This window comes from Oncorhynchus clarkii, chromosome 5, assembly GCF_045791955.1.
Source record: "Oncorhynchus clarkii lewisi isolate Uvic-CL-2024 chromosome 5, UVic_Ocla_1.0, whole genome shotgun sequence".
Classification (NCBI taxonomy): Eukaryota; Metazoa; Chordata; class Actinopteri; order Salmoniformes; family Salmonidae; genus Oncorhynchus; species Oncorhynchus clarkii.
In genome coordinates, this window is record NC_092151.1 from 14,297,505 (window position 1) to 14,314,032 (window position 16,528).

General features: G+C 42.5%; 2 protein-coding genes across 4 annotated transcripts; one reads left to right on the forward strand and one right to left on the reverse strand.

The window, feature by feature from the left end:
* Positions 1–69: 69 nt before the first annotated feature.
* Positions 70–3,878, reverse strand: LOC139408397 (protein SET-like). 2 transcript variants are annotated; one of them, XM_071152230.1, is made up of 8 exons: positions 3,554–3,878; positions 2,569–2,626; positions 2,330–2,472; positions 2,054–2,157; positions 1,862–1,975; positions 1,530–1,700; positions 1,103–1,228; positions 70–966 (listed from the first exon to the last, which is right to left on the reverse strand). In XM_071152230.1, the coding sequence occupies exons 1-8, from the start codon at positions 3,621–3,623 to the stop codon at positions 946–948; spliced, it is 807 nt and encodes a 268-aa protein (XP_071008331.1). In that variant the 5' UTR covers positions 3,624–3,878; the 3' UTR covers positions 70–945. The 2 variants fall into 2 exon arrangements, with proteins under 2 accessions (XP_071008331.1, XP_071008332.1); XM_071152231.1 differs by having other exon boundaries at positions 700–967; positions 1,110–1,228; positions 3,554–3,803.
* LOC139408395 (UDP-N-acetylglucosamine pyrophosphorylase 1, like 1) lies at positions 3,850–14,336 on the forward strand. Of its 2 annotated transcripts, none has more exons than XM_071152224.1 (9): positions 3,850–4,565; positions 6,897–7,101; positions 8,915–9,090; positions 10,950–11,122; positions 11,301–11,494; positions 11,802–11,942; positions 12,204–12,389; positions 12,592–12,658; positions 13,116–14,336. In XM_071152224.1, the coding sequence occupies exons 1-9, from the start codon at positions 4,280–4,282 to the stop codon at positions 13,203–13,205; spliced, it is 1,518 nt and encodes a 505-aa protein (XP_071008325.1). In that variant the 5' UTR covers positions 3,850–4,279; the 3' UTR covers positions 13,206–14,336. The 2 variants fall into 2 exon arrangements, with proteins under 2 accessions (XP_071008325.1, XP_071008324.1); XM_071152223.1 differs by having other exon boundaries at positions 4,102–4,565; positions 12,204–12,395.
* The last annotated feature ends 2,192 nt before the right edge of the window (positions 14,337–16,528 follow it).

The window sequence follows — 16,528 nt, forward strand, 5'->3', positions numbered from 1 at the left end:
TTCCCCATCAGCCTAAATTAGATACCCCCACAACACACAGTGTCAAAACAGTTCAGAAACTACCCCAAACACTTGTGTATACATTTATTGTAACAAAGCAACTGGTACACTTAAAATGTTAACGTGAACAGTTTTCCAGTGGAAAAGGTGGAGATCACTAGTATATCCTATGAGATTCTATAGGGTCTCTACTTTCTCTTAAATAACCTGTTAATTAGCCAAGTTCAAAATTACAAGAGGAAATTTTTTGGGTTTTGTTTTTATTAAAAATGTCATTTTCAAACCTCATGGGTGTCTGTAAAACATTACAATGAAAAGTCAATCAACATAAACCCAAATGTTGAGGTGTCAAATGCCCACTTACCCCACCAAACCCCATTTAACTGTCTACAATAATAACCGTGTCATACCAAGATATTAACCCCAAAACATTTACAATCGCTGACAGGAACAAGCCGGTGCTTTCCGTTAGTACAACGCATGACGAAGAAAATGTGTCAACTCCAGAAGACCCCCCCCCACCCCCATACTCTGCATCAAAGAAAATGTATAAAATAAAACGTGGCCAGGGATGCTAAGTTATCACTGCACCATTGCTTATCTTTATTCAACTCACAAGTTAACAGAAACCTTATTTATCATACATATAAATTGCTATTCGACTTTATTTTAGTCTAAGATGACGTGCAGAATGCCTGTACTTTTATTGGTCTTCATGGACATGTGTAGTAGTTTTATGACACGCGAGGCGGCAGAGTTTTCTGATCTGGGAATTTACTCGTCTTCAGACATGGTATGGACAGGCGGAAGCTTGTGGAACAGGAGACAGAGCACAAAATAATACAAAAATAAAATGAAAACAAAGCTTCTTGCTCCCAAGCGTTGAAGGATGATTAGAAGGAAAGAATGGGCAAAGGTATAGGTCGGAATATGTCCTTTTCTGCCTTAATCATCCTCGCCGTCATCCTGTAGAAAAGAGATACACGTTTAACCCCACGCCCGAAGACTAACATTTCAGACAAGTGGCAGTCAACCAACAATAGTTTTTATAACGTTGACAATATTGTCCAAACAAGACCGGAGTGAATGACCTCTACCATACCTCTCCTTCTCCTTCCTCATCGTCATCTTCCTCTCCTTCATCCTCATCCCCTTCCTCATCGATGTCCTCCAAGCCCTCTTCCTCATCTTCCTCACCTTCCCCTTCCTCATCATCCATGTCAGGGACCTTGACGAGTTGAGATGTTATATAAATAAGAGTTCCCAAACATAATGCCAGCATTAGACGATTTACAGTCCAGAATCTAGGAATCCAGAAGAGATGTCTAGGTGGCTGGATATGGTTTTGTCATGCTCCGTAGAACCCTATGGTTATACAACACACGTCTGAAAGTGTCCCCGGAACACCCTTTAGAAAAATCTCACAGATTTCATTTTTTACAGAGCTATGGCCGTAATACCAATTCAAAAATGTTTAGCACACCATGGGCAGTCAACAAAGAACTATGGACAATAGCATGGAATCGTACCAGGTAATACTGCAATGGGTTTGGCCAGATGTCATCCTTAACGACCTCTCCTAGTTCGTCTGCCCCAGCGTCAGAGTGATCTGTGAACCAGGTGAAGAAGCTCTCTGGTTCTTCATGTTGCCTCTTCTTGCCAGCCTTGTTCGGCGTTTGGCCGGCACGCTTTGTCAGGTCCTGTGAGAGGGGACAAATTAATAAAAACACAAAAACAGCAACGCCACGCATTTTGCATCCAGCATGACGTCACAAGACAGGACTTGAAATATATATATATATATATATATATAAAAAGACTACATATAAGACACACTGTAAAAATGTAGGTGTAAACATACCTTTCCTGCCTTCCATTTGATTTCAGTTGACTTTGAAGATGGGTCCCCACTTTCATTCAAGTGAAACTCTTTGGAGAGGATTTTGTTCTCAAAGTACGGGTTCTCATCAAAGTACTGGAAAAAAACAATCTGGTTAATTTACGCGCCATTTAGTTTGAAATGCACGATCCAAAAAAATATGTAAATACTTACAAAATCTATTCTGTAACCCGACTTGATGTCCTCAAACTCAGTCACCTCCACTCTGGTAAGGTAATGAAGTGCCTCCTCATCCTCTTCACCAAGAAGGGCTGAAACTGAAAACAAGAACACATTTACATAGAAAGTGTGTCACCGAACAACAGTTTGTATATCAACCGCTTAAATCAGACGGATGGAAACATTTGTCATGTGCAGAATCCCACCATGTACAATTCCGAAAGAAAAGAACACAAACGAGTTAAATAAGAGCATGATATCTGAACTTACCTTGTGGGTGGTTAACAAATGTAGTGACCCAGAAGTTGGGGATTTTAGCTATGAGGTCTGACCGCTTCTGGAAGAATGGCTGGCGTAACTTATTGTACTTCTGCTCTACTTTTAAAATCTCCTCACTGGCCTGTTCGTTCAATCTAGAGGGAAGAGAATTGTGCAACACAATTTGATGAGATGTATATGGTAAAAGGTCCATCTTATAAACCACAAAAGTTCCAGGATAATTAACTCACCTGTCAATTTCATTTTGTACTTCGTCAATGTGTTCAATAGCTTCTTGTTGCTCTTTTTCTGAAAGAGATTAAATTCGTGTTAATTTTCTTGAAATAAATTAATGAAATTGGATGGGCATGTACATGTAAAACATCTTGATGGTAAAAATAAAGACATGGTAAAGACCCAACCAACGTAAACAACGTATAGTACACGAAGACTTGCGCATTGGGTACCCAAGCTAAGCATTCCACCATATTTTGTAGTAACGATTATCTCTCAAGTAAGTAGCTCTCTAGCCAAGCTAGCCAAAGTACTCTGATGCAGCTTCCTGCTGTTTCTCAAGGCCGCGTGGTTTGAATGAAGTGGCCGCCGCACGCCGGGGACTGGTTTCACCCCTCAGACAGCCGGTTGGCATAATAGCCGACTATTAGGATCTTACTAGTGCAATATTTTTGTAGTAATCTATGTCGACCCTAGTGCTGCATTTTGTTAGTTTACAATGGCAAGTAAGTACTTCTACGCGTGGGTGCAAACCGCGATGGCGGAGCAACAATGAATGTTGGGCCTCACGCAAACAAATTTTAGCTTGCTAGCCAAATTAGCTGCCGCATTTGTTGGTCTACTAACTAGCTGGCTATTTCCCAAACAACGCGAAGTTAACAAAACATGTGTAAGGTACTGAACCTTGAGAAGTTACTTTCATTTGGAAGTACACGCGAATTACTCCCAAACCTGCGTGGCACAATGAGCTTGTGCAAGGCACAACATGGCCTCCTCCAACGACGTTGTAGCATAGTTGGCTAGCCAGTTAGCAAGTTCTGTTCTCACTACTAGTCCTGCAAGAGCCATCACATTTCACCGTTGGCTAAAGCCTCCATCAAATAAGTACATCGTTTTGGACTAACTAAAGAGTGTTCGCTTAACCAAAAGTATACGCCATGGTAACAGTTGTGCAATATAAAAACTATAAATTACGTTGTATAGGAGGCCGCCATTTCTTACCGGAGGTCTCGTCCGCTCCATCATGATTAGAGTTTTCCTTTCTAACGACTTTCGCCGACGAGGCTGCCATGATTTTCGAACACCGTAGATGTTTGCGTCAGAATATATATTCCCTGTTGTTTAGACTTCTCCTCGGGGAAGAGAAAGGTGAAGTTCCACCTTGAATGGTGGAGAGTGCAAATAAAGCGTGTCGTGAACGAGAAGCTTTGCTCATGCACACACTCTCCTCTTCTCGCGCTCGCCAGAACGCGCATACCCCCCCCCCCCCCCAACTCCTCCCCCAACAGAACGGGTTCGCCGTGTTGAAATCGAATACTTTAAAAATGCATCCTTCCTTCTTTCCTTGGCGCGATCAAACGATTTCCACTCAAAGTAGATTTATATTTCTCTGGGGCTGCAGTTGGATACTGTAGTCATTGTACAGTGTTTGTAATATAGCAAGCCAACCACTGAGAGAAAACCGCATCTAAAACGAATATGTTTCTTCATATTTTGATGAATGCGCAGTTGTGTGGTTTTGCTTTGCCCAGCCACAGGCAGCAACTCAAATTTAATCACAAGACAGCCTTTGTGTATTTTGCTCTTTCCTACTGAGCCCTGCACAAGTCACGAGTTCCTGACGAAGGGAGTAACAAACCGAAGATTGACCATGTCAAACTAACCTTTACCACGGCTGTGTAACATGGTATAGGTGAACGTGTTTCTTCTGAATATTAGGTCGTGAAAATGCTTTCATTTGAGGAAATAAAATCTTCTTTAGAACATGCAGGACAGTCTCACGTTCTGCAATTTTGGTCTGAACTTTCTGGGGATGACAAAAACAAATTTCTGGTTGAGTTGTCTCAGTTGGATTTAAATGAATTGCGCGAGCACTGTGAACGGGCGGCGGAGTCTGCTAAAGCTGATCATTCCGCAACATCCGCGGACCAGCAAATTGAGCCAGTATCTTCAGAATTCATCGGGAGCATTCGGAAGAGTGATCACACCGCCTTAACTGTCTGGGAAAATGAAGGTAGGCTACTGTATTCTCGATATGAGAAAAGTAAACACTCAACTAGCTAATTTGAATTGAAATCAGGAATTGCCAATAACGAAGTAATCCCCGCCTCGGGATGGTGCTGGAGAAAATGTAACCTCTTAAATTCATAGACAGCGATATGGGATGCAAGGATTGACCATCCACGATGTAAAAATTATAGTTTTAAGCATGTTTTAAATCTATACAGTGTTTTTTTTTTATGTATTATTTTTTTTATACAATGTTTAGAAGCATTACTCCATTACTATTCCATCCAAGCGTTTAAAGAGCGTTGGGCCAGTAACCGAAAGGTTGCCGGTTCGATTCCTCCTGCGGAATAGGTGCAAAATCTGTTGATTTGCCCTTGAGCATGGCACGTAATCCTCTGGATAAGAACGTCTGCTAAATGACTAACATGTCAAATTTGTGAAACAAGTGTATATTTGTGGGGCTCTGATGCGGTACGACAAGTTTAAAAAATATTTACTAAATAAACTTAAGTAAAATATAAACACAATAAAATAACTTCCTCTGACACCGCCTAGTATATAAGGTCCTGGATGGCAGGAAGCTTGGCCCCAGTGATGTACTGGGCTGTATGCACTACCCTCTGTAGCGCCTTACGGTTGATGCCGAGCAGTTGCCATACAAGGCAGTGATACAACCTGTCAGGATGCTCTCGATGGTGCAGCTGGATAATTTTTTGAATGATTTGGGGACCCATGCCAAATCTTTTCACTCTCCTGAGGGGGAAAAGGTGTTGTCGTGCCCTCTTCACAACTGTCTTGGTGTGTTTGAACCATGATAGTTTGTTGGTGATGTGGACACCAAGGAACTTTTGACCCGCTCCACTAAAGCCCCGTTGATGTGAATGGGGGCGTGTTTGGTCCTCCTTTTCCCGTAGTCCACGATCAGCTCCTTTGTCTTGCTCACGTTGAGGGAGAGTTTGTTGTCCTGGCACCACACTGCCAGGTCTCTGGCCTCCTCCCTATAGGCTGTCTCATCGTTGTCGGTGATCAGGCCTACCACTGTTGTGTTGTCAGCAAACTTAATGATGGTGTTGGAGTCGTGCATGGCCAAACCATGGGTGAACAGGGATTACATGGGTGAACAGGGATTACAGGAGGGGACTAAGCATACACCCCTGAGGCATTTCTAAGTTATATTCTTCAAGAATCAATGGGTAATGTTAATTATAAATCCCAACATTTATTTAGCAATTGCAGATTGCCCCTTTTTAAATATTTTTTTTTAAATAATTGAGTGACTCAACTTTGCTGCACTTGGAATTGTCGCGACTTGTGTAAAATTTGAGAAGTATCTAATGCTCCTGTAACCAAATTTCAGCATATGTTTTAGAATATGCTTTTATTTTCTGCAAAATCCCACTGTAAGTAAGTTTATAGCCTACTGCTCAAAGAGGGTAGCCTCAAATGAACCACCCTGATCTCACAAACTTACATATGCGAGATCAGGATGGTTCCTATAAGACTACAAAGAGGGGTGGGCTATCATCTGATCATAGCGAATGTGATTATCTAAATCCAATAGCTAGTTAGCTACACTGTTGAAACAATTCCAACTAGTCTTTACTTGTGATTGGAGTTCATTCTGCTGCTGACATCTGCCTCTTAGGCTTACTAACAAACAGTCGAATTGAAGCCTTCCCTTGCAACTCAAAAGGAAGCCACTTCTACACTGCCGTTCAGAGCTGGTTCCTTCCCACTGGGCACACATGTCAATTCAACATCTATTCGACGTTGATTAAACGTCGTTGAATTGAAATGGCGTGGAAACAAAATTTATTCAACCAGTGTGTGCCCAGTAGCTTCTGCCTGCAGGACAAGTGTAGGTGCCAGCGCTCATGGGGTCAGTGAAGTGGGGGAATTTTCCAAGAAATTAGCTAGTTTGATGGGAAATTAATTTAAATAACAAGAGAGAAAACAATGAAAAAATGTAATGATTAAAACACTCTCATAGGAGGGCAAGGGGGCAGGTGCTCAGGCACCCTTAGACCTCTATCTGTGCATGTGCCTGGGTCCCACTGTCATTTGAATGTATGGCAATTACACTTACATTTTGATCAATCATAGGTCAGGGATTCCCGAAATGTGTATTTTTTTGTTGTAATGGTAAATGAGGACTGTCAGGCCACTGTAGTGCACCAACATAGTAGCTTACTCTATAAAACCACAGCAAATGCAAATGTTGATACTAACACCTGTTTGGTGAATGTCAGTGTCAACCTTGTTTCTTTGGTTTGTCTGTGCTCTGCCATGGTGCTGTAATGATTGTTTTCTTTCCTCTGGTATTGTCCTTTTACAGGGTTTTTGCAAATTTCCCAGAACAGAGTGGCTGTGCTGCTGTTGGCTGGTGGCCAGGGGACCCGTCTTGGGGTTTCATACCCCAAAGGGATGTACAATGTGGGTCTCCCGAGCAGCAAAACTCTGTATCAAATCCAGGCAGAGCGCATCTGCAAAATACAGGAGCTGGCGAATGCAAAGCATGGATCAAAGTGCACAGTACCATGGTGAGATCTCATGGCGGTCAATTGACTGCTCTCATTTTATGAGCTGGCACAATTTCAATTCAGTGCAATATGTGCAGAATCAGATTCATTTCCAAACACACGATCAAAACAAAATAAAAAACATTGCTCTTAAACTGCAGATCACACAATACTACACTGCTCAAAAAAATAAAGGGAACACTAAAATAACACATCATAGATCTGAATGAATGAAATATTCTTATTAAATACTTTTTTCTTTACATAGTTGAATGTGCTGACAACAAAATCACACAAAAATGATAAATGGAAATCAAATTTATCAACCCATGGAGGTCTGGATTTGGAGTCACACTCAAAATGAAAGTGGAAAACCACACTACAGGCTGATCCAACTTTGATGTAATGTCCTTAAAACAAGTCAAAATGAGGCTCAGTAGTGTGTGTGGCCTCCACGTGCCTGTATGATCTCCCTACAACGCCTGGGCATGCTCCTGATGAGGTGGCAGATAGTCTCCTGAGGGATCTCCTCCCAGACCTGGACTAAAGCATCCGCCAACTCCTGGACAGTCTGTGGTGCAACGTGGCGTTGGTGGATGGAGCGAGACATGATGTCCCAGATGTGCTCAATTGGATTCAGGTCTGGGGAACGGGCGGGCTAGTCCATAGCATCAATGCCTTCCTATTGCAGGAACTGCTGACACACTCCAGCCACAGGAGGTCTAGCATTGTCTTGCATTAGGAGGAACCCAGGGCCAACCACGCCCAGCATATGGTCTCACAAGGGGTCTGAGGATCTCATCTCAGTACCTAATGGCAGTCAGGCTACCTCTGGTGAGCACAAAGAAATGCCACCCCACACCATGACTGGCCCACTGCCAAACCGGTCATGCTGGAGGATGTTGCAGGCAACAGAACGTTCTCCCCGGCGTCTCCAGACTGTCACGTCTGTCACATGTGCTCAGTGTGAACATGATTTCATCTGTGAAGAGCACAGGGCGCCAGTGGCGAATTTGCCAATCTTGATGTTCTCTGGCAAATGCCAAACATCCTGCACGGTGTTGGGCTGTAAGCACAAACCCCACCTGTGGACGTCGGGCCCTCATACCATCCTCATGGAGTCTGTTTCTGAACGTTTGAGCAGACACATGCACATTTGTGGCCTGCTGGAGGTCATTTTGCAGGGCTCTGGCAGTGCTCCTCCTGCTCCTCCTTGCACAAAGGCGGAGGTAGCGGTCCTGCTGCTGGGTTGTTGCCCTCCTACGGCCTCCTCCACGTCTCCTGATGTACTGGCCTGTCTCCTGGTAGCGCCTCCATGCTCTGGACACTACGCTGACAGACACAGCAAACCTTCTTGCCACATCTTGCATTGATGTGCCATCCTGGATGAGCTGCACTACCTGAGCCACTTGTGTGGGTTGTAGACTCCGTCTCACGCTACCACTAGAGTGAAAGCACCGCCAGCATTCAAAAGTGACCAAAACATCAGCCAGGAAGCATAGGAACTGAGAAGTGGTATGTGGTCCCCACCTGCAGAACCACTCCTTTATTGGGGGTGTCTTGCTAATTGCCTATAATTTCCACCTGTTGTCTATTCCATTTGCACAACAGCATGTGAAATGTATAGTCAATCAGTGTTGCTTCCTAAGTAGACAGTTTGATTTCACAGAAGTGTGATTGACTTGGAGTTACATTGTGTTGTTTAAGTGTTCCCTTTATTTTTTTGAGCAGTGTATATTTGCAAACTTAAAAGTTCTCAATTTGACTGAGCGTTCCTGCTCTCTGACATTGGTTTTCCTCTGTGTGCTCTATGCTACTGTTCTGCCATCATCAGGTACATCATGACCAGTGAGTTTACCCTGGATCCTACCAAGAAGTTCTTCCAGGAGAATAAATACTTTGGTCTGGATCCCTCTGACGTGGTCATGTTCGAGCAAAGGATGATCCCTGCTGTGACCTTTGATGGAAAAGTCATCCTACAGGACAAAGGGAAGATAGCTATGGCCCCAGGTAAGAAAATGGCATGGAGTTGGTTGGCAGATTAAAGTTAAGTTTTTATTAAAATCAAATCAAATCAAATTTTATTTGTCACATACACATGGTTAGCAGATGTTAATGCGAGTGTAGCGAAATGCTTGTGCCTCTAGTTCCGACAATGCAGTAATAACCAACAAGTAATCTAACTAACAATTCCAAAACTACTGTCTTGTACACAGTGTGAGGGGATAAAGAATATGTACATAAGGATATATGAATGAGTGATGGTACAGAGCAGCATAGGCAGATACAGTAGATGGTATCGAGTACAGTATATACATTTGAGATGGGTATGTAAACAAAGTGGCATAGTTAAAGTGGCTAGTGATACATGTATTACATAAGGATACAGTCGATGATATAGAGTACAGTATATACGTATGCATATGAGATGAATAATGTAGGGTAAGTAACATTATAAAAGGTAGCATTGTTTAAAGTGGCTAGTGATATATTTACATCATTTCCCATCAATTCCCATTATTAAAGTGGCTGGAGTTGAGTCCGTGTCAGTGTGTTGGCAGCAGCCACTCAATGTTAGTGGTCGCTGTTTAACAGTCTGATAGCCTTGAGATAGAAGCTGTTTTTCAGTCTCTCGGTCCCAGCTTTGATGCACCTGTACTGACCTCGCCTTCTGGATGATAGCGGGGTGAACAGGCAGTGGCTCGGGTGGTTGATGTCCTTGATGATCTTTATGGCCTTCCTGTGACATCGGGTGGTGTAGGTGTCCTGGAGGGCAGGTAGTTTGCCCCCGGTGATGCGTTGTGCAGACCTCACTACCCTCTGGAGAGCCTTACGGTTGAGGGCGGAGCAGTTGCCGTACCAGGCGGTGATACAGCCCGCCAGGATGCTCTCGATTGTGCATCTGTAGAAGTTTGTGAGTGCTTTTGGTGACAAGCCGAATTTCTTCAGCCTCCTGAGGTTGAAGAGGCGCTGCTGCGCCTTCTTCACAATGCTGTCTGTGTGAGTGGACCAATTCAGTTTGTCTGTGATGTGTATGCCGAGGAACTTAAAACTTGCTACCCTCTCCACTACTGTTCCATCGATGTGGATAGGGGGGTGTTCCCTCTGCTGTTTCCTTAAAGCAGGAATATGTAACTTTTTGGGCAACCTGACCAAATTCATATAGAAATGTTAGTTACAGATCTGTCATTCTTGTTGAAAGCAAGTCTAAGAAGCAGTGGGCTATTTCTATGCTTCTCGTTCTTAATTTTTTTAGTTTTTAATATTTTTACTTTCGGTTTTGTACACCAGTTTCAAACAGCTGAAAATATAATATTTTTGGTTATGGTCAGTTTAGATGGTATAATGAGTCTCTACTCCCCTCAAACTCAACTCTGGACCCCGAAGCCAGTTCCACTGCATTTTTTCATTGTTCCCATTTAATCAGCGACTGCTTTAGACTTGGGACACCAGGTGTGTGCAATTAATTATTAGGTAGAGCAGAAAACCAGCATGCTCTGGACCTCGTAGGGTAAGAATACTCCTGCCCTACACAATGACTGCTTGTTTTATCACATAAACTGAAATTCGGCTAACTATTAGAATTTTAACAATCAGGAAAGACATATTCCCATTCACCCTTTTAGATTTGTGTGTATTAGGTAGTTAGTTGTTGGGAAATTGTTAGATTACTTGTTAGATATTACTGCACTGTTGGAACTAGAAGCACAAGCATTTCGCTACACCCGCAATAACATCTGCTAACCATGTGTATGTGACCAATACAATTTGATTTTGATTTCTGCATATTGCATCTTTAATGCAATTTAGTTGATCGGGGCAGTGCATATGAATCCATGATTCTCTTTTCCGTCTCTCTAAACTTTTAGATGGAAATGGTGGCCTGTACCGAGCACTGGTGGATAACAAGGTACTTGAGAACATGGAGGAGAGGGGTGTGGAGTACCTCCACGTCTACTGTGTAGACAACATCCTGGTCAAAATGGCCGACCCTATCTTCATTGGTTTCTGTGTGAGTAAAGGAGCAGACTGCGGTGCCAAGGTAAACGAAAGCGAATCATCACACCTACAATGTAATCATGCGGGCATGTTTTCCTGATCCACACTTATTAGGTTGTATACTTGTTATAACTTGGTCACATGCATGTTATTTATATGCACATTTGGTTCTACATTCTTAAGATTTCAAATGTTATGACAGTTGACATGACTATTTCCAGGTAGTTGAGAAGGCGTACCCAGCGGAGCCGGTAGGCGTGGTATGCAAGGTGAAGGGGGTGTACCAGGTGGTGGAGTACAGCGAGCTCCGCCCAGAGACGGCCGAGCAGCGAGACCCAGGAGGAGAGCTGGTGTACAGCGCAGGAAACATCTGCAACCACTTCTTCACACGGCCCTTCCTCAACGAAGTGGCACAGTGAGTGAGATGAAGAGATGTATACTGTAATGGGGCAAAAATAAAACCACTATGTACAAGTCATGTGCACAACACTTCAGTAAGAAGAAAATGAAAACAATTCTTACTGAAAGTAATGGTTGAATAAATTAAATGAACATTCATTTCTGGAATGGAATGAGTTGTAATTACATGGACCCCACTCCTGCACAATTTTGCACACTGTCACTGTCTTGTCATATTGCATTGCTGATACAACTGTCTGGGCAAAACCAACTCGTGATATAACAGTTTGTAATGTCTTCCATTTGTCCACCTATCTCCTCAGGAAGTTTCAGGGCCAGCTGAAGCAGCACGTGGCGCTTAAGAAAGTCCCTTTTGTGGACAGGGAAGGAAACCTGGTGAAACCCACCAAGCCCAATGGGATCAAAATGGAGAAGTTTGTTTTTGATGTCTTTCAGTTTTCAAGGTGAAATTCAAATTTTGTGACTGATTTGCATTACACAATTTTCCTAGTTTCCAATATTTTAATGATATTCTAGACAATTTTACTAACGTTACATAGTAACCATAAATTGACTGCTTGTTTTACCAAAATGATTGCTTATTTAAACATAATGTAATATTAATGCATGTAAGATATAATGTAAACGGAACACAGTATATTTTGCTACTGAATGACATTCTCCAGCACACCAAATATGAAACATTTTCCTCCTGACATTGGCAGGAAATTTGTGGCATTTGAGGTTCTGAGAGAGGAAGAATTCTCGCCATTGAAAAATGCTGATGGGGCACCTCTGGACACTCCTACCACAGCCAGACAATCCTTACTGGCACAGCACTACCGCTGGGCGATGGCTGCGGGAGCCAGCTTCCTGGATGCCCAAGGGAAATCCCTACCTCCTAGACCCAGGTGGGAGTGAGTGCTACTCTACATAAAATATGGGGATCTCAATGGGGATTAGTGGGTGGGTGTGTGTGCACTTATCTCACCAATAAATCACAGTTGGGATTATATAAATTGCAGACCTCTCTTATTTTTTCCTATATGTTGTTCTGTCCAGCACCTGAAACATTGGGATAATGATCTATTTCCTTTTTCAAATTCTTGTTAGGGTGACACGGGATGAAGACCCACCAGCTGTCTGTGAGATCTCCCCGCTGGTGTCTTTCTTCGGAGAGGTGAGGCCACAACAACAGTTCCTACGTGATGTCACTTCCTGCCCTTATTTCCTCCTATTGGAGTCTCCTAACAATATGACCATTAATATTTAATCTGCAGGGTCCAGTGTTGAGTTTCTCTGTAAGGTTACACTAGACTGAGCAGTTACTTCACCACTCTAATATTATTAATGTGCACTCATGGCAAATTAGGAAAGTGTTCTGTTTTATTCTCGTCCTCAAGAACATGATATCTACTGGCACTTTCCCATGAGAGTGGGGGGAGGTGTATTTTTTACTCTAAATGCACACTTTCGAACATGTTAGATATTGCTGCACTGTCGAACTAGAAGCACAAGCATTTCGCTACACTCGCAATAACATCTGCTAACCATGTGTATGTGACCAGACCAATAACATTTGATTTGACTAAAGCTGCTCTCTCCATATCTGCTCTATTCATGTCTGTCTCCCCCAGGGTTTGGAGCAGCTGCTGGGACAGAAGGTCCTGACGACCCCCTTCCTTCTGGACGAGAACAGGGCAAAAGAACTCCTCCAGGCCCAGTAGCTAGCTCTATAGTACACTGTTCCCATCAGATGGGCTTACCTCTTGAGCAGTTGGGCCTGTTGATATGAGATGCTCATTCCTTGGCTTGATTTCAAAATGGAGCCTTTTGTTGCCCCTAATGGCATGTTTTTCATAAACAGGGTTGGGTAGGTTACTTTCTAAGTGTAATCTGTTACTAGTTACCTGTCCAAAATTGTAATCAGTAACAACTTTTGGATTACCCAAAATCATTACTGTAATCTGATTACTTTGTTACTTTTAGATTACTTTCCCCTTAAGACACATTAGAAGAAGACACAAAGGCTACAACAAATGCATTTGGTGTGCCGTTATAGTGGTCAGACTCGCTCAGGTGGAACAAACTTTAACCTGCGCCTTTTTCAATGCTTAATTGAATGTAATTGAGAAACCGGAAGGTGTCAATGAATCTTAATGTATCCTTTCTGAATTTAAAAGTAATCAAAGAAGTAATCCTCTAGTTTTTCAAAAGTATCTGTAATCTGATAACAATATTTTAGCTGGTAATGTAACTGATTACAGTTGTTGTTTTTTGGTTATCAGATTAACTGATTACATGTAGAAGTAATCAGTTACTCCATAACCATGCTCATAACTATCTGGTCCTTTCAGATTTTCATGAAGTGTTGAGGAAAGGGGACTAAGGGTCTGTTTGGAATTCAGCACCAGAGCACAAAGATGCATTGGCAATTACAAGGGAATTTTTGTATCCACATTTTTTTTCATCCAAACATGCTCATTACAATGTTGTCCCATACTCTTCCATGATCTATTGCTTAAAAGGAAACAAATTATTCTAGCACTTTAAGACACATTGTGTTAATCTTCTGATTATACACATTTCAGTTAATTTTATGGACATAATTTAAACGGGATACACATTTCAGTATGCATTTGGAAAAGTGAAATCTAAAAGTTATTGATAAAGCAAAACTCAAGTACTGTAATCATGATACCTTAATACCAAGGAACTAATATAAAACATTGGATTATATTTTTACTTTATGATACACTTTGAGGAAATGAATTTACCTTTTTTACTCTTTTTGTATAATGTGTCGAATGTTAATGATCAAAGCAACTGTGGAAATTATAAAGCTTTTCTATACCCCAGCCTTTCTGTATGAAATGCATCTTTTCTATACCCCAGCCTTTCTGTATGAAATGCATCTTTTCTATACCCCAGCCTTTCTGTATGAAATGCATCTTTTCTTTGACATTTTTCTTTGCCTCCTCTTTGGTTGTCAGTAGGTACCACAGCCAAGAAGTCCAAATTGGCTATGTTGTAAAAATGAATGAAAACAACAAAAAAAATTGTCTCAATTTAAGGTTAGACATTAAGTTAGCGTCATAGTTAAGGATTAGGTTTAAAATAACATTTTAAGAACATACATTGTAGTACGCGGCACTGTTTATGACTTTGTGGCTGTGGTAACTAGTGACAACCCTCCCCTTTGGATCATCATAATTCAGTCGAAAATGAGTCAATATTGCCATCCAATGGTAACATAACGCTTAACATGATTCAGTTTCCATCCAGTACAGTACACAGATTTTTTTGTTTGTTGCTACGTTCATATGCTACTCGGAAATAACAACCATCTGACTGAACAAGTCGGGGTAGAAGTTGTTTCCCATATTCCCACTCGTAATTCTGTTTTTGAGGATCATAAATGAACTGTTTTTGCGTCGGAAAATCTTTATATGGCCCGTTGTTAGATAGCACTTGAATACCAAACAAATTTCCCAGTCAGCGTTCTGGAATTCCTAGAGGAGGACATTAATTCAGCAAAAATCTATGTACACGATGATGTCATATCATGTACCACCTGAATGCAACTGACCAATAGAACTAACGTATCCGTAGGAACGACAGCAACCGAACAGTAATATTGCAGTCCTCCAGAGATGCTTTCGATCATATTTATTAGAGAGAAAAGGATATGAGTGCTTTTTGGGGATTCAGACGAAATATAGTCAGCTCACTAGTTGTCAGGTTGTATGCATCTAAGCAGAAAGCTTGGTATGTTAATTTGGGGATTTAGTAGACCTTACCGGGAACTGCTTACTTTACAAGCCCTTAACCAACAATGCAGTTTTAAGAAAAATAACTAAAGTAAAATAAGAGCGACAATAAAATAACAGTAAGGAGGCTATATACAGGGGTACCTAGTCAATGTGCGGGGGTACAGGTTAGTCGAGATAATTGAGGTAATATGTACATGTAGGTATGGGATAAAGCGACTATGCATAGATAATGGATAATAAACAGCAAGCAGCAGAAGTGTAAAAAAGAGGGGTAGGTCAATGGAGATATTCTGGGTAGCCATTTGATTAGCTGTTCAGGAGACTTATGGCTTCGGGGTAGAAGCTGTTCAGAAGCCTTTTGGACCTAGACTTGGTGCTCTAGTACCACTTGCCATGCGGTAGCAGAGAGAACCGTCTGACTAGGGTGGCTGGAGTCTTTGGGAATTTTTAGAGCCTTCCTCTGACGCCACCTGGTATAAAGGTCCTGTATGGCAGGAAGCTTGGCCCCAGTGATGTACTGGGCCGTACGCACTACCCTCTGTAGCGCCTTGTGGTCAGAGGCTGAGCAGTTGCCATTCCATGCCTTCTTCACGACAGTCTTGGTGTATTTGGACCATGATAGTTTGGTGATGTGGACGCCAAGGAACTTGAAGCTCTCAACCTGCTCCACTACAGCCCCGTCGATGAGAATGGGGACGTGCTCGGCCCTCCTTTTCCTATAGTCCACAATCATCTCCTTTGTCTTGATCACGTTGATGGAGAGGTTGTTGTCTTTGCACCACACTTCCAGGTCTCTGAACTCTTTCCTATAGGCTGTCTGTCATTGTCAATGATCAGGCCTTCCACTGTTGTCATCACCAAACTTAATGATGGTGTTGGAGTCGTGCTTGGCCACGAAGTCATGGGTGAACAGGGAGTACAGGAGGGGACTAAGCATGTACCCCTGAGGGGCCCCTGTGTTTGAGGATCAGCATGGCAGATGTGTTGTTGCCTACCCTTATCACCTGGGGGCGGCCCGTCAGGAAGTCCAGGATCCAGTTGCAGAGGGAGGTATTTAGTCCCAGGGTCCTTAGCTTAGTGATGAGATTTGAAGGCACTATGGTGTTGAATGCTGAGCTGTAGTCAATGAACCACATTCTCACGTAGGTGTTCCTTTTGTCCAGGTGGGAAAGGGCAGTCTTGAGTGCAATAGAGATTGCGTCATCTGTGGATCTGTTGGGGCGGTATGCAAATTGGAGTGGGTCTAGGGTTTCTGGGATGATGGTGTTGATGTGAGC